We start from the raw sequence: 17,938 nt of genomic DNA on the forward strand, positions 1-17,938 counted from the left end.
TCACTAATAACCGGGGTCCGGGTTTTCTGTTTCTCACGGGAAACAGAGAAAAACACGGATTTCCCCCTCTACCAAGGAAAATACAGATTTCTCATTTTAACTGAGAATCTCACAGTTTTTGCAGTTTTGCAAAGAGCTTTCTGCCAGCTGGCAGAGTTGCAGCCTGCAAGGGGCTGAGACGGAGCAGGAGATGGGGGGGTTAAAGAGGAAGGAGGGGGTGAGGCCCCTATAGGGAAGGGGGGAGGTAGTTGGGCAGGGCTGGGGCTGGGGCTGGGGCTGCAGCTGCTGCCCAGCCTGGTGGTGCATGGGGCTTAGCTCCTGGAGCCACAATGTGTGGGCACAGGGGCCCAGTGGGGAGCAGGACGGCTCATCTGGCCGGCAAGGGGTGGGGCTGGCTCACCGGTGCTGCGCACACTCCTGGAGGAACAGGAGAGAACCTGTGACCCCCAAGTCTGTGGGGCCAGGATGAGCTACTCACTGCAGGCTCAAGCTCTCCACTCTCTTGCCCTCCTCCGGGGTCTCCACAGCCTAGCAGGTGCAACCCACCGCTGCAGGGCACAGCAGGCCTGCATGGGGTAGCTGCTTGCTGCTGTGAACTCTGCACTGCCATGGAAACACCATCCATCCCCTGCATGCACAGCAGCAACAGGGGCAGCAGCACGGGGCTGTGCCCCTCACTGCTGCTGTGTGGGCAGGGGATGCCTCGCCAAGGCAGCGTGGCATTCACAGCAGCACATAGCTTCCCCGCGCAGCCCCACTATGCCCTAAAGCACCAAGTCACACCCGCTGAGCTGTGGAGGTCCTGGGGGAGGGCAACAGGGCAAGGAGCCCGAGCCTGCAGCTGGTAGCCTACCCCGTGCACAGATCTGGGGGGCACGGGCCATCCCTGCTCTCACAGGGGGAGCCAGCCCCCTCCCCACCCAAGCCTGCAGCAGGCAGGCAGTGAGGGGGAGTGCAGCAGCCACTGCCTCCTGCTGGGGGTAGGGGCCTGTGGGGCTGGGTCCCTGTCCCCATAGCCCTGGCAGCAGTGGGCTCCCTCCGGCAGGGCTAGGGGAGCGGGAAGCTGTGGGTGGGGTGAAAAGGGCACCAGCAGGGCTGGCGGGGGAGTGAAGGGCATGAGCAGGGCTAGGGAGTTGGGGAGGAGGGAGTGAGGGGCATGAGCAGGGCAAGACAGCTGTGGGGGGTGTGGGGCCTTCATTTTAATCATGGATTTGGGGAGTTTATCAAAGAATTCACAGTTTTTTTTTATCAGAGAAGTTGTGATTTTTTATCAGGGGAAACCAGGATCCCTGCTAATAACCTTAAAGGCCTGAAATCAACAGCACCTTCTGCTTTGCTCAAAGCAGAGAAGAAATGTGGGGTGTGGGTTGTGTGTTTGAAGTGACCATCACAATGTTCTTGGTTGAAGTCCTCCTAAATACTACCTTCTGAAAAGCCTGGATTTTGAGTTTATTTGTGAGTGCAAGCTATTCCAGCCCTGAGGTAATTTGCTACATATCAGGGAGCACACATGGATAAGCAAAAGGAAACTATGGATATATGTTTGTAAACATCTGTCAGCTGCATCAAATATCCAGATGCAAAATCCAGCACTTCAGGCAGGATATGAGTTGTGACATTCAACAGAAGGCTTATGTAATTCAGTATGCACAAAAGCAAGGCAGTGTATGCTAAAAGTTAATAAGTAAAGCTGTAAAATGCACTCTCCCTCTTCTCCAGAATGAGAAGGTACATCGTTCATCAGACATCTCTCATATTGCCGAAGTAGAGACAGTATCATTCACAGTACTTAACCTATCCAACCCTTACAGAAGACAAAGCTGATCCACCCCAAAAAACTTGCATCTTCATGATAGTTGAAGCTGTACAAGCCAAGAAACATCTTTCCCCTTGTAGTAGATGAGATGTTGAAACTCCTTCTCCATCATGGAGTCTAACATCATGACGAGAAATGGTTACTTGAATTACAACAGAAACGTGACCGAAAGAAACAGCCTGTCAGTACAGTAGCTCCTAATGCCTTGTACCCCTGTGACCACTGTGGCAGGACCTGCAAGTCTAACATCGGTCTCTGCAGCCACTAAAGAAAATGCAACACCAGTCAGTAAAATAGCTGAACTGATGCCATTATTATTGTTATTAGGTGAGACTATCATCTGTGAAGCCTACTCCCCCTCTGATATACTCCTCCTTGTCTCAAAAATTTTTACCTGTGGCTTATGTCTTATGGTTTGAATGTACAATTCAAATGCAGGCAGTATTGAAATGGTATAGGACAGATGTGCATGTGCCACCATATTAAAATTCCTGGCAGAAATTAAAAATGGTTAGTTTGGTCTTCTGTACCAAGTAGTTTGTAGGGGAAAAACACATTTGCAGGAATATAACTGCTTCTACTGTTTATATTTCCTTACTAATGCAGTGCAGGCATCTCCTTTATGATATTGGCAACCATTTGAAGGGCAATTTATTACTGGCCCAAAATTTCAAATGCATGAGGGGGTGAAGCGAGCCTTAGCCTTGCATAGCCCATTTTGTCCTGTTGATCTACATTTTTCTGCCATTGAAATGAATAATTTATTAAAGTTTATTTCAGCAGTGGAAAAATAGAACCATTTACAATGTGATATATGGGGTAACACAAGAATAGACACATTACAAGTAGTTGTAATTAATTAACCTGGAGCTATCATTCTAAATGTATCTTTTTTTGAGTAAGTGATGGAATGTGTGCACGTAAAGAGGTTTTGTAGCATCATTCATTGCCCCCTTGATTTCATTGGGGCCTCTGTTGAAGTAATGAAACATTCCATATAAAAACTAGTCTCAGATCTTACAATCAGGTGCAAACTGTTTTACATATTAAATTGGGGAGGGGAAATGGCAGAACTGATGTCCTGGGATTAATGGGTAGGAGGAAAATAAAGCAAGAACAACTGTGAAACTGGATCTCTGTTTTTTTCTGTTGTTCTGCAGGGAAGGAAATAGAGATTTTAAAAATAATCTTAATCTGAGTAGAAGAGGTTTTCATGCCTTTCCCTCTGATAACTTTGTAAGTGCTAAATATACATGCCAGAAGTGAGGGCCAAGCAGCACTGGATTTAGGACCCAACTCATTCACAGCAGACTTTACACAAACTTCCCCCTATAGTTCTTTTGACTAGCAGCAAACCCTGCTAGACTAATTCTGAATGTCTCTTTAATATACTTGGTTCTTTGTTGATTCTGTGAAGATGAGAAAATTGATTTATTTTTGCTATAGACTTAGGCAAGGAAAATGTGTGCTAATCAGCTAACGGACTGTTCAGTAACCTTCCAGGTCTTTTTATGCCGGGGTGGGCCAAAAGATCACAATTTTTAAGTACTTCTTCCCTTTAACTTATTATTCAGAAAGTAAACAGTTGGCCAATGGGGGAAGTGGTACAGTTAGGGTTGTGTTTATTTTAATAAGGCTGTGATGTTGTCTGATCAGGTAAAATAAACAAGATCTGTGTTTCATCATTTGTTTCATCATTTGCATTTAGCTCCATTCAAATCTGACAAATATGTTATCAGGAGAGAGCAAGGGGTTCATTTTATTCAAGAAATTGTGTGTATCATGTTTGAATAAGACGATGTCTTGAATCTGCTCCACATGGACTTGTGAGGACATCTGTGAAGAGAGCAAATTGCCTTGCCTACTAGAAAGCTTGGCATTCAGTACTGATTTCCAGTGTGGTAAACAATGTACAAATAATTTGCAACTATAGTGATGTCAGATAGTCTTTTAACTAATAGTGGTTGGATAGTAGTTCCTCATAGTAGGTCATGTTTTCAAAAAAAAAAAGCCTGTGTGTACGATGACTTGAAACAAAATGCCAATACTGAAACAACAATACTCCACTGAGTATTTTTGAAATCCAGAGTTCCTTATTAGCAGAGATGCTGGTTTTCTCTGTTTAAAAATCTCTCATTTAAAAAAACTCCCCAAGTCTGCGTTTTTCCATCATTAAAATGAAATGCCACTACAGGCATCAGTTGAACACAATGTTTTGTTGATATATTTACTATTTTAAAGAAATTTGGAAGCCTACCAGTGCCTCAGTCATGATAATAAAATCACCTGCAAACACCTGTAAATGTTGGCATTTGATTTTGTTTTTTTCATCATGAAAAACGAGGGCTCCCCATGCCATGTTTACTCACCAAGACACGGGTCCAGCTGCAGCTGTGTCTTCTCCCCACCCCCCTGGCTGCTTTGTGGCACTGAGCAGCCCTGATATGCTGGTGCCCTGCCCATGTCCACACTGGTGCACCTTGATCCCAAGCCGCAGCCCCCTCAGCCCTGCTGGTGCCCCCCTCCTGCAACCTGCTGCCCCCCACAGCCCCACACTGTGTGGAGAATGGGGTGGGTATGTGGGAAAGGTGGGGCACAGGCGATGTGTTGGGCCAGACCAGCTCTGGGCAGGAGCTGCCTCTGCAGCCCAGTGGGCAGGGTCCGGCACATACGAGGCTATAAGAAAATCATTCTAGCCAGTAGCATGTGAGCGATAGAAGCTATCCATAAAAGAAATTAGTTGGTGGTAATTTGTAGCAAATCATTTTTTTGTAGAGTGTCAAAATGGCGGCATTCATATTTTAGTTCTCATAGTGTAGTAGACCATGAAGGTGTCCTGGGACTTCAGGAGAGATTTTCCAGTCATTATCTTAAATTTTCACCAAACAACTGCAGAAAGTTAAAACTCTGTGAGAACTGTGCTCAGGTGAAAGTCAGGGACAGCAACTCTATCAATTTTATGACATCTCATGATGTTTGAAGTTTCTTCTGTAAGTCACAGTGTCTGGAACCAAGCTATTTCATTTTTCTGAAATGAATATATAATATATATCAGAATTCAATATTCATGGTTACAGTGAGAAATCTTGAAAATCTGTCTTAGGGAAACCTAAAAGGTTCAAGAACTCAAAGGTAAATAGAAAGAGCTCTGCATTGTTTTTTTAAAACTTTTTTCTTTTTTTCTTTTTTTTAAACAATTTCATAGCTTTGGGGAAACGCAAACTTCCGATTCATGAATGAGTCTTGTTGGCAATACTGCATTGTGCAAATTCCAACTGCTTTTGCTGAAATTGATCATTTTCCAAGAAAGGCTTTGTTTTTTAACTTTGGGAATAATGTACTTTTTTTCCCCCTCTCTCTTGCTAATAATCAAATCACTAAAAGGCTTTTGCTCGGCATAGGGATTTTTTGTTTGTTCGCTTTTTGGAACACTTACCTTTGAACAAACACCAAATAAGAATACTTCTGATTGAAAGCTGAGAATTCACTAAGTACTGAGCATATAAAAACAGAAGATTACAATGCAAACTTGTTTATAAGCTTAGAGCATTTAGTGCTAACTGTAATTTTATTACATAATGATGTTCCATTTATTTGTGGAAGGGGAAGCATGAAGGAAAGAGCGAGAGTTTCAGAGCAGATTAAATTAGTAGGCCTGTGCAAGTAGGCAGGTATTCAATCTGGCTTTGGATCCAGCAACTTTGGATGTCAGCGGTCTGATCCAGAGCTCCGGATCAGTTTGCCACTTCGATCCAGCCAAAGTGGCTCCGAAACTTTGGAGCCACCTTGGAGATCCGGCCATAGGGTATAATGGGGGATCAATGAAATATCTATAACTTTGTTGGTTTGTCTCTGATTTGGGTGAAACTTGCAGGGGCAGTAGCCTCTGCTGAGAGCATGAAGCCTGCCAAGTTTCAAGAAGATAGGTGCAGGGATTTATGGGAAACTGCACCCCAATTTTTTTAAAGCAAAACTCGTGTCATGTCTATGTGTTACACCATAGGGGGGGTGAAAACTCCAGGGGTGGTGGCCCCTGCTGAGGCCACGAAGCATGCTAGGTTTCAAGAAGATTGGTGCAGGGGTTTGGGGGGAACAGCACCTCAAGCTGCTGACAGGCAAAATTTGTGACATAGATGATGCTGTGTGTGTTAAGGCACAGTGGGCTGATAACTGCAGGGGTGCTGGGCCCTGCCAGGCCATGAAGCCTCCCAGCTGTGTGTGCGTCTCTCTGGGGGAGTCTGTCATTTGGGGCCCTGCACCTCAAGCTGCTGACAGGCAAAACTCGTGATGTGGGTGGGTGACACTGTGTGTGTGTCAAGGTGCGCCCTTCCTGGCTCTGGGGCCTCTGCACAACAAGGCAGTATGCCCCAGTGAGGCCGCCTCCTCCCCTACAGCTTCACACCCAGTCCACCACTTTACGTGACAACAGGTACAATAACTTAGCTGGCTCAACACCAGGAGCAGCAGCAGCAGCATCAAAGGTACCCAAACGGACTGTCACAGAGCCTGTCATTTTGTAAAGGAACTGACAGGAAGAAATAAAGCTGTTGTGTTGTGTTGAACATATGATGTTATTCATAGTGTGTGATGGCATCTCTTGTGTTTTATGTCTATATGTGTATTATGAAAAAAAAGGAGTACTTAAAAAAATGTATCTTTAAAAGCTTTAGGGTTGAAAACCCCTTTGTCAGGCTGAGGATGTACCTGCAGTTGGTCCTGGATGGAAGGAATAGTAAAAAAGTCAGAGGCTGGCCTGGCCCGCAATGCAGGCAAGAAAGCCAGTCAGTGAAAATGGAAATGGAGGCGTCAGGGGATGAAAGACAGGTTGGAGTGGGCAGCAGGGGGCAAAGGAGGATGTAGCAGCGCAGGTAAAAGTGCAGAGGTGCCTGGGGTGTCAGATGTCCAGCAGGGCGCAGTGTGCTCCACTGTCTATATTGAGTCCATGAGTTTCTGTACCTACTGCCTAGGAGGCTGATGAAGTGCCGTTCATAAGCCCAGCTCTGAAACATGGTTTGTACATTCAAACAAGCACCTAACCTCATCACCAGAACTGAAGCCAACTTCCTACAGCTCAAAACACAAAACCTGCCAGCTATCTCCAGTACCCCACAAACTGCACACCAGAATCTATCAAAGACAACAAAGCCCAACTACCTGTTGGGGCACATTCCTCACCCAAAAAACACTCTGCCTCCAGTCTCTCAGGCCTGATCCTGAGAGGGAACAAATTACACTGCAAACCACTTTTCAGAGCTGGGCCTGCACTGCCACATCCGCCTTTCCCCCCTACCCTCCACCCCAGCCTGTCCTTTCCCCCCCAGTGCCTCCATTTCCATTTTCACTGACTTGCTTTCTTGCCTGCATTGCGGGCCAGGCCAGCCTCTGACTTCTTTACTATTCCTTCCATCCAGGACCAACTGCAGGTACTTCCTCAGGCTGACAAAGGGGTTTTCAACCCTAAAGCTGGCATCCTGGACAGCTAAGCTGAGCTCACCAGGAGCCTCACAACTGCACTGCAACCAGCAAGCATCAGGCCTGTCAAACACGTGACAGCTCTGAGCGTTCCCTGGTTGACTTTGTGCGGGCGTGCATTAGCTAGAGGTTATGGCACCTCCTACCCGCCTTTCGTCAGGGGATCGTTGGTCCTGGCATTTATGGGGCTGCCATGCCACAGCACTCCTACCAGGCCTCCCTACCCTGGCGGGGTGCAGTTTTAGTGGTCATGCCCAGGACCTGGGGCCACCTCCTTCTCCATAGACCCAATCCCATACCTCCGAGTTCACTCGGGCAGGGGAATGACCTCAGCAGGGACATGTTCTTTCCCTGCTGGCTGGTGATGTAATGAATGCCCCTCCCCCCAGCTGAGAGCAGGGCATTACTCAGCTTCTGAAAAATCAGAAAAAGGAAATTGATGCAGACTGAGTGAGGAGGGGGCACTCAGTCCATCTGCACGTGGAGCTTGGGGAACCCCAGCAGCAGGAGTTTCACCTTCAGGAACACCACCTGCTCCACCAACGTAGGACCCAAGCAGGTGCGGTGGGGTGTCACAACATCCCCAGCAATGCTGAACACCCTCTTGCTTGGCACACCGGTTGGTGGACAGGGCAGGTGTTCCCAGGCAACCGTGGCCAGATCCTACCACATCTGACTGCCGCTTGCCCAGTAGGCCAAGGGGTCGCAGTCCAGTGGCTCCACATCCTCGGCAAGACAGGCAGCCACCAAAGCCTTAGCACTAGCTGGCGGAGGCTGGGGTCTGCTGTGTTTGGACCCCAGCAATGAAGCCACGTCCCTTGGCCCACATTGGTAGTGGCTGGCGTGGAGGCAACTGGCTGGTGCTGGTGCCGGTGGCGGTGCTGCATGGGAAAGTGGATCCCCCTCTTCCACATCCCCTCGCCTCCGCACTTCAGCCTCCCTGACTTTATCAAGGGTTTTTGGGCTGCCAGTGCACATGCTCCCCTTCACCCTCGGGTTGCACATGCCCGCGGCCTGCCCCAGCCAGGAACATTGATCCCCTGGAACTTCTCCATTCTCCTCAAGGGCTTGAGGACCACTAAGATCTGGGAGATGGTACCCCACTCAACTCTGTTCAGGGGGCTGCTGATCCCAATTTCCCCAAGGAAGGCCATCTAATGGACGGCCTTCTGTTGCTCCACCAACCTTTTGAGCATCAGGTATGAGGAGTTCCACCAAGTCTCCGCATCCTGCATGATTTTGTGCTGCAGGATGCTCAGCTCTGCCTGTTTCTCCCACAGCATCTTGCTCCCCTTGATGCTGCGGTGGAAATAGCCCTGCTACAAGCCTTCCTGCATTTTGAAATCAGCTGGCTTGTAGCAGTGCTGGTGCCAGCACCATCACTGGCAGCCCTGTCCCCCTCCAAGGCATCCCTCACTATTAGGTGCAGCCTGTGTGCCAAACAGCAGATGGCAACAAAGTTGGCATCATGGACAGCCTTCACCATATTCGCCCCGTTGTCGGTGACCATGAACCTGTGGGTGAGCTCTGCCTGCCCAACGAGCCACCCTACACCATGCTGGCAGGGGAGGGAGAGGGGGTAGGGGGAGAGCTAGAGCTGCAACCCCCTCTCCCCCCAAACACAGAGGCATTCTCTTCCTAAGCAGCCATGACATCAGTGCTTCCAGTGTGCAGGGGGTTGCAGCTCTAGCTCTCCCCCTACCCCCTCTGCCTCCCCTGCCAAAAGACCTGGCACCTGCCTTTCCATCTCGCTTCATATTAATCTTTCCTGTACTGCAAAAGGTCTGTGTGTGTGTGTGTGTGTGTGTGTCCTTTTGTGTTGTGTGTTTTATTCCCTCTGTTGCGTGCATGCACTAGACTCTTCTTTGATTGCTTGCTTCAGTGTTAAGAGTTATGTAAAAATTGTGTGCTGTCTGTCTGTCTGTCTGTCTGTCTTCTATGAATACCTGATTTTTCTCATTTATATTGTGTATGTGTATGTGTGTGCGTATGTGCAATCTGTGTGCCTCCCTACACAGTGATGGATCATGCCATCAGGGAAAACACAGCTTTCTTTTTTCATAGTTTGCAAAAAAACCCCAAAAAACCACAAATATAAATTGAAAGAAATTAATTGAATAGTAATAGTAAGTGAATAGCTAAGCTAAGATAAGCTAAATCCTTCCCAATCCTTTCTAACAACAAAGAGGAGCAGGCAAGTTCAACTACCGAGGAAAGTAACCAAGCTGAGATGCTTGAGTCTGCTAGGATACCTTTCTCACTCACTAGCAAAAAGCACAGCATGCCTCCAAGCAGAGGCTTTTATGCTGTTTCTAGGTCCCTCCCCCAAGACACTGTCATTAGAAAGGCAGCCAGAGAGAAGTCCTTCTCGCTGGCCACCTACACATCAGTCTTTGCCCCCCAACTCTCCCTTCCTCCTCCATTCCCTCTCCCTCTTCTAACTTTCACCTGAAGTGTCTGAAGCATTTCCGAATGCTCTGAAAGCATTGAACTGCTTCAGACAGCTTAAATGAGCCCAGACTTCACTCTGGGCCAAAGTGTCCGAAGCGCGATCCAAAGCCTCGCAAAGCCCTATAAATTAGTAATCATGTTCCTAAATCAGGAGGTAGCTCCTGTGAGTCAAAACTGCAGAATCCCACCAAAACTTGTGTTATAATGCTCCTAAATCTGAATGTTTTTTTCAAGTCTGAATGGGAAAAGAAACTTTCTTAGCAGCTAAATGCTTGACTGAAAGCTGTTGATTTCTCAGGGATATGTCCATGGCAAAGTATACTGTTTTATTATATAGTGATCTCTCTGTATATTTGCATAATTTGCTTTTTAAGCATGTAAAATGTAGTTAGTTGCTATAGATTACTATAGAATAAAAACCTATTAATGCATGAGGGACAGAGTCAGTTATAACAGAATTAACCAAACTGTAGGATATGCCTCCCTGCGTTGCGAAGGTTCCTAAGGGGGCCACATGCGAATCACAGCAGCAGTTGCCAGTACCCCATCTATTTCTCCATCACCACCACTTCCCCTGCTGTCTCCTCTGCTTATCCGCAATTGCCACCGGCAAGGGGAACTGGCAGCAAGGGGAACTGGTGGCAGTGGTTGAAGTAGGGAAGGGTGCAAGAGTGTCCAACTTCACTATGTTGGGACTTAAGCCCACAAAGTTTGGGAAAGGCTGAGCTGTTTGGTATTGTAGGGTCACTATACCAGAAATGCCATCAAGGACCCAAGGGACCATTTTGCTGAAATAATGTTTGGATATCCACAAATTGGTATGTTTCATTGAAAAAAAAATCTTGCTTGTCTCTGCTGGTTCCTGCTCTAGCTTTGGAAATTTTATTTTGTGACACCAAATCATATAAACTTCACTCTGCAGTTAACTGATCTGCAAAATGGAAACATAGAACTGACACTGTTTTGCAGTCCATCCATATCTGAAAAAAGCTTTGCAGTTCTCAAGTGAACTATGCCATAAACATGCAAAGACGGGTTGTTATTACTATTATTTATTCTTTATGGACTCCCCATTTACATTCTTCCTTGGTCCTGCCAAAAAAAAATTTTATTTGGAACTCAGTTCTGGAGTAGTGATTAGTAACCAACCAAAAATTAGTGTATGTAACTAAAAGGATTAGTGAGTTGCTCTATTTAAAGTAAGTACTTTCCGCTTCCTCTAACTATGTTTTTATAACACCAGTAACACAAAACACTACTTGTATTATAAGGAAATTGTGATTAATTTATTTCCATACACATAATAGAAATATGTACACAGAAATTATTCCAAGAATATAGTATAAAGAAGTGAGCTCATCAATTCACTGTGTTCTTCAGATACTCAAGGGCCATGTCTACATGAGATGCTACTACGCAGTGGTGACTGCACCTTTTATTTAGCACTTGTCTAGATAAAGGTGCAGTAACCCAAGTTAATGCACAGTAGCACTGGCGAACACCTTTCTTTTGAAGCTACTGTGCCTAATACTACTGTGCAGTTGTGTTGCATCACAGCTTTTGCTACTGCACAGTAGTATCAGGCAACTGCGCAGTCAGCATTTCTTGTAGACATGCCCAAGGTGTTTCAGTTCCTCAGGGACTTAAGTGCCCTCAGGAAAGATGGAGTAGTTTAGAATAAAGCCTCCCCCCACACACACACACACACAATTAGTGATGCATATACTGTCTGAAAGAGCCAGTAGTCTCAAACTTACTAGTCAGTGTATGGTGAAGCTATACATATGTTTTACTATTATATGAGAACTACTTACCATTTTGACTACTGAGCTATTTCCCTCTGTTCATGAGAACTTCTAAAAAGTTTTATTTTTTCTCTAACCCAGCCAGTATCAAGTGAAAACAATACTTAAATTGTTGGAGCTCTGTCAGAGGAAGTGCTTGAACGTGGAAGGGAAGCTTTCCTTACTTCCTTTTTGGTGAGATAAGCCATTTATTGAAGAGTCCCCTTTGTTGGTCATAGGATTTCTGCTTATATATGCCTTTATTTTTCAAGACCAGTAACTTTCATAGCTTGCTTTGTTTGAGTATTATTTGTACTGCATTTTTTCCTTTCTTCAGGTCCGAGCATCTTTTTTCTGATTTTGACCAAAATATGTGCACTCTGCCTTCTACTTCATACTCTGTACCAACATAGGACTGAAAACCTGAAAGGAATTCCCACAACTTTTTGGAGTGGGAGTTGGAGATGAACTAGATGGCAGAATCACACGATGGTTCACTCTTGAACAATTACCCCAGGTCTAGTAGGAGAATAAACTCTGCTGTAGGTGTGCCATGTTTCAAATTAGGCTTCAAACTGAAAGCCTGCCTATTTACAGCCATGAAATATCCCATGGCATTTTTTGTGAGAAATAGAAATGTGTCAGTCCTGGTGTCTAGGCCAAGCTCCTGTTTAACTAATTGCATCCCAACAAATGAAAAATGCCCATGTACTTTCAAGAGACTTGCTCTAAGATTACCAAATAAAAGGTACGATAGAGTTTTAAAGAATCATATTCATGTTTCAGGGTCAGGGTCCTTCCTGCCTAGAGCAGGGGAGCTGGACCCAATGATCTCACGAAGTCCCTTCCAGCTCTAAACTTCTCTGAATCTGGAAGTCTCTGTTGTTATTTCCACTGTGGATTCTTGTTGTTTGCATTAACTGAAAAGTAGTTTGCTGCATGCATGGACAGCCAAATGCTCGATTATAGTTTCATAGTTTCTAGGGTCAGAACGGACCTGCGTAGATCATCTAGTCCAACCCCCTGCCATGGCAGGAAAGAGTACTGGGGTCATTTGATGTTCATCTAACCTCCTCTTAAAGACCCCCAGGGTAGGGGCCAGCACCACTTCTCTTGGAAGTTGATTCCAGATCCTAGCCGCCCTGACCGTGAAGTAGTGCCTCCTGATAGCTAGCCTAAATCTACCCTCTACCAGCTTGTGACCATTATTCCTGGTCACTCCTGGCGGTGCTCGGGGGAACAGGGACTTCCCCAGTGCCTGCTGGTCCCCCCTGACTAGTTTGTAATAGGCCACTAGGTCCCCCCTCATCCTTCTCTTCTGGAGGCTGAACAGGTTCAGGTCCTGTAGCCTCTCCTCATAAGGCCTGCCCTGCTGCCCCCTGACCATATGAGTGGCCCTCCTCTGGACCCTCTCCATGATGTCCACATCCCTTTTGAAGTGCGGCACCCAGAACTGGACACAGTACTCCAGCTGCAGCCCAACCAGTGCCGCATAGAGGGGGAGGATCACCTCCTTGGACCTGCTTGAGATGCATCTGTGGATGCATGACAAGGTACGGCTGGCCTTCCTGACTGCCTCCCCACACTGCTGGCCCATGTGCATCTTGGAGTCAATGATGACTCCAAGATCCTTTTCCGCCTCTGTACTGACAAGAAGGGAGTTCCCCAACCTGTAGGTATGGAGCCGGTTGTTCCTCCCGAGGTGCATCACTTTGCACTTGTCAGTGTTGAATCCCATCCTGTTCTCATCCACCCATGCTTGTAACCTGTCTAGGTCCAATTGTAGCCTATTGCTCCACTAGAGTGCCCATATCCCCCCACATCTTAGTGTCATCAGCAAATTTGAACAGGGTTATCTGATCATAGAAGGCCACCAGGTTGGTCTGACAGGACCTGCCACTGATGAACCCATGTTGGTTGCCCCTAAGCATGAAATCCCCTGCTGGCCCCCCATGGATGTGTGCCAGCATAATTTTCTCGAACAGCTTGCCTAGGATCGAAGTAAGACTAACTGGCCTATAGTTTCCCGGGTCCTCCTCCTTCCCCTTTTTGAAGATGGGAACCACGTTGGCCCTCTTCCAGTCCTCTGGCACCACACCAGAGCACCACGAGTGCTCGTAAAGCCATGCCAGGGGTCCCGCAATGACCTCAGCCAATTCCTTTAGTACTCTAGGGTGGAGATCGTCCGGACCAGCTGACTTGAATACATCCAGTCCCTCCAGAAGCTCCCTAACTAGTTCCTCACTAACCCTTGGCCCAGGTGTGCCTCCCCTGGGGCCTGAGGGGGGTCCAGCATGGCGGGGGGGTGGCTGTTGCGGTCCCTGCTTAGGAAGTTGGAGGCAAAGAAATCGTTAAATATGTTGTCTTCGTCGTCTGGTGTGACAACCAAATTTCCTAACGTGTCCTGCAGGGGCCCCACATTACCTGGAACTTTCTTTTTACCCCCTATGTATTTAAAGAAGGACTTCTTATTGTCCTTAATCTGGGTAGCTAGTCCCAGTTCCATCTCCGCATTGGCCTTCCTGACTGCCCCCTGCATCCCTGAGCAACTGCAGTATAGCCATCCCTGGTGATGTCCCCTCCTTTCCATTGGATTAAAAGTTGTTGATTTTTTTTTTAGGGATGTGTCAATTCCATGGCAAAGTATACTATTTTATTTATTATTTACTACTGTCTTGCGTTTATGTACATCACTTTTTGAGCATGCTAAATATGTGATTAGAATAAAATCCTATCAATTAAAGCAAATTGAAGAGCTTGGCTTTCCCACATCAGACCATGCAATACTAACTTGAGAGTTTCATATAATTTTTGGATATCTGTGTTCCAAGTGATTTGTAGTGCAGAGATCCATCTTTTTCATTTAGTGAAACATGTTGTTTGACTTAGACTTGGTCAGTTATTACAGGCTGGTTTGCAGTGTGGCAGCTCTCTGGGGACTCTGTTCCTACCTACTCATTGGCCTAGAAGAAATGATTTAATGATTTTCCACATTCTCCTCATGTGTTTGGTTTTAGGGCTGGTAAATATTTTTACAGATGTGAGTCAAGTTCTTTGCTGGTGACATTTTACAAATTTTCAGTCTATTTAATCCCAAACAGAGACCTTTTAGATTCATGTGGGTTGCGCCCCATAGCATTTTGAGCTATATAATGTGTTTCTAAGACACTATGAGGCATTTTATTTTCTATTTATTTCAGTTTATGAAGGTTCTGCCAACCCAGTGTGCTGGTTGCATGTACAATCTCTATTAATGCTGTATACCTATTATAACTCTGTGCCCAACAGTAAGAGCTCCCAGCTCTCTCCTGCTGAATTTGAAATCTTATCCCATCTGCCCTACAGTATGGATCGTGTACCAAATAATTGTCACTTGTTTGGACCACTGAAGAGAGCTCCCCATGGGTAGATTTGCAGTGATGTAGAGATGCAACTAACAGTGCAGGAGTAGCTGCCACAGCACCAAAAAGCTTATTTGAAGGTGGTATCAAGCAACTTGTGACTCGCTGGAATAACTGTGTTGCAAAGTAGAGCAACTATGTAGATAAGTGATGTGGTCCAATAAATGATCGTTGGACGGAGAATACTTTTACTTCAAAATTGCTGTTAGTTTCTGGAACGCCCTTGTAGTAATAGCCTGCAGCATTAACAGCGTTTGTAGCCAGGGCAGAAAAGAACTGACAGTGCTAATAACCCTTGCAAAATTACTGATGACTGGCTCTGACAAACCAAGAGGGAAGTGAATCCCAGAGCTGAGGTTCACACACTGCAAATGTCATTTCCAATCCTTTCTTAGTTAAAGGTACCAGTGCTGAACAGTTTATATTCATAACTCTCAAAGTCCTTTATAAAGGTGAGTAAATACTGTTCTTCCACTAGACAGGTTAGGTAGCTAAGGGAATCTGCTTTCCTAGGTTCAAAGCCAAAAGCCAAAATAACCAGTACCAATTAGTACCTAGACCCCCTGACTCTTTGCTGAATCAGATTGTCTTTGCAGAAGCAGAGAGCTATTTTAGATACCTCCATTGATCACGGGTTCTGTGCTAATTCGAGAAAAGAAGTGGCCTCTGAGGTAACAAAGGTAACCTATTCAAGGTTAAAACCAGAACCGTCAGTGGTACCTCAAAATAGTTGGAACTAATGCAGAATGCAAAGCATAGGTATGGTTTAGCCATTTTCCATCTAGTTTAGAGAATTTTAGTAGTAGTAAAAACCCAGCCCTACGTAGGATGTGCTGAAGTAGTCCATCACACTCTACACAGCTTTGGAGAAAAGCAGACAAAAGGGGAAACGTGATAGCAGTTTTCTAATATTTGAAAAACTGCCATGAAGGAAAGCAGCTGCTCTCCCTTGCTGCAGAGAGCAGGACACAAAGTAGTGAGTTAAAACTGCACCAAAGTAGATGTATATTAAATCTCAGAAGAAACTTCTCTACTGGCAGAGCAGTGAAACAAGCTGCCCAGGAAAGTTTTGGAAGGTCCTCCACTAGAGGTTTTCAAGAAGAGGCCAGATACGCAATAAAGTCAAATATGCAAATTAAGGTGAAATATGTTATTTCTTCCAGATGATGTCAATTCTGATGAACACCATCATTTTTGAAGACTGCAGAAACCAATGGTCTGTGTCAAGACCACTGCTAGGACTTATACTACTCAATGAGAAGGTGAGTATTACCAAAATGCTACCAGCTTCGCTCGGTACATGCTCAATATTGTTTCTGCTCACATGGTTATAATAAATTAAGCTGATGAGAAGCTCAAAAGGAACACTACCAAGATAAATATTATATAAATCTTACTTGGATATTTAGAATGTATTTTTAATGTAATTTAATTATTACCATTCTTACTATTTATTTAATTCATTCACTTCCTTCAGCCTGGGTAGTGAAAACAATTTGGATGTCCACCCAATTTCTGCTTTTTTTATGTGTCAGCTGCCGGAGTGTCTGAATTGTTAATTATACAGGGGAAGTTCTAACTCCTGCAAAAACAAAATTAAAAACTTTCTTTTCACTGATCATTTTAAACACCTGTATTAACCCTTTGCCAGACTGTTACTATCTCTTGGTAACAAAACATGAATTTGGAGGAATAAATAATATAGCATCATCCCTTTCAGTACAGTTTTACAAATCTAACAGTAGTCATATTTTGTTATATTTCCTCTTTCTATTTACTATATTTGCTCAATAATTAACATGTGCTTTATTGAACACAGTTATGTTTGTTCATGGATAGCCAAAGGGTTTTCTCTGCCTTTACAAATTATAGCAAGGAACATTTTGTCTGAAAACATTAAAGCATCTACAAGTGTCTGTACTGAGTAGGATAAATATGAAGCCATGGGTCCTACTCCTCACAGGTTTCCATGACCCCTTCTTGTCCCTACACGAGTGGGACCACTGCTCATAGAATCCCACATTTCTAATCTCAGAATTGAAATTACTTAGCAGTTATTCCACAGAAAGAGAGAAGGATGGTATCTAGCCCATAGTTATATGTGTGTATGACAGCTTGTTTCACAAAGGGTAAATGACCTAGTTTGCTTGATGGAAGAATCCACTCAAACTTACAGCCAAAAATTCAAATACAACTTAAGAATCACAAAACTACAATTCACCTTTTTCTTAATTTTTGCAACTCTGCCCTTCCAGCCTTAGACTGGACATAGAAACTACAAACACAGAAATTTAATTCCCGCTCCACTTAAGTAAGGCCATAGATAGGAAATGTAGCAAGAAAACCAGTTCTTCCAGTTATTCTAATTCAGCTCTTCCAGAAAGATTTGCAAAAGCAATTGCTCTTTTGGGACTTTCTCTGAACTGTATAAATTGTAACTATTAGATGTATTTCCTAAGGTTCAGATCATCTGCTTGCAGGCTGATAACCTAGACTAGAATGCATTCTCCAGTTTGTTCCTTCTAGAAGATCTGAAACTATGAATTTCAGTATGCTCTGTGTAGATTACTATGGACCAGTGTTTTTCAAACAGGGCTATGTGATAAATTTCTAGAAGGTACATGAGAGGAAGGACAGGGAAAGCAGAAGAAAGGAAAGGGAAATACAAATGGAAGGAAAAAATATTGAAGAATAGCTTTTCAATATTTCTTTTGTTGTTGGAGAGATTACAGTGTCCATAGCCCAGCACCATAAGAGTACTCATCACCATAATAAATTTGAAAAGGGGCATGCAGCCTAAAAAGGTTTAAGAGCCAATGATACAGACGGTTGTCTGAAAAGGAAATAATTTTGGCAAATTCATGTGAGCCAGTCTAAATATGTGCAGTTTGCTCCATATGGCAAGGCATTGCTGCTGAAGATATTGACCTGTAGTATTCTCCATACTTCACAGCTAGTTCTAACTTTATTCTGAATTGCTTTATCTCGTGGGCAGTCACAAGTGGCAGTGTATT

At 44.9% G+C, this 17,938-nt stretch overlaps 1 protein-coding gene across 3 annotated transcripts in view; it reads left to right on the forward strand.

Annotated features, from left to right (window-relative positions):
* The window catches only part of RANBP17 (RAN binding protein 17), a 284,697-nt gene that overhangs the window by 253,194 nt on the left and 13,565 nt on the right, over positions 1 to 17,938 (forward strand). For all 3 annotated transcript variants that reach the window (XM_090064588.1, XM_090064589.1, XM_090064590.1), the window contains one exon: positions 16,088 to 16,186. In XM_090064588.1, coding sequence (XP_089920714.1) covers positions 16,088 to 16,186 — 99 coding nt within the window. The remainder of the gene's footprint in view (positions 1 to 16,087; positions 16,187 to 17,938) is intronic.

This window comes from Crocodylus siamensis, chromosome 10, assembly GCF_052110815.1.
Source record: "Crocodylus siamensis isolate JL-2025a chromosome 10, ASM5211081v1, whole genome shotgun sequence".
Lineage (NCBI taxonomy): Eukaryota > Metazoa > Chordata > Crocodylia > Crocodylidae > Crocodylus > Crocodylus siamensis.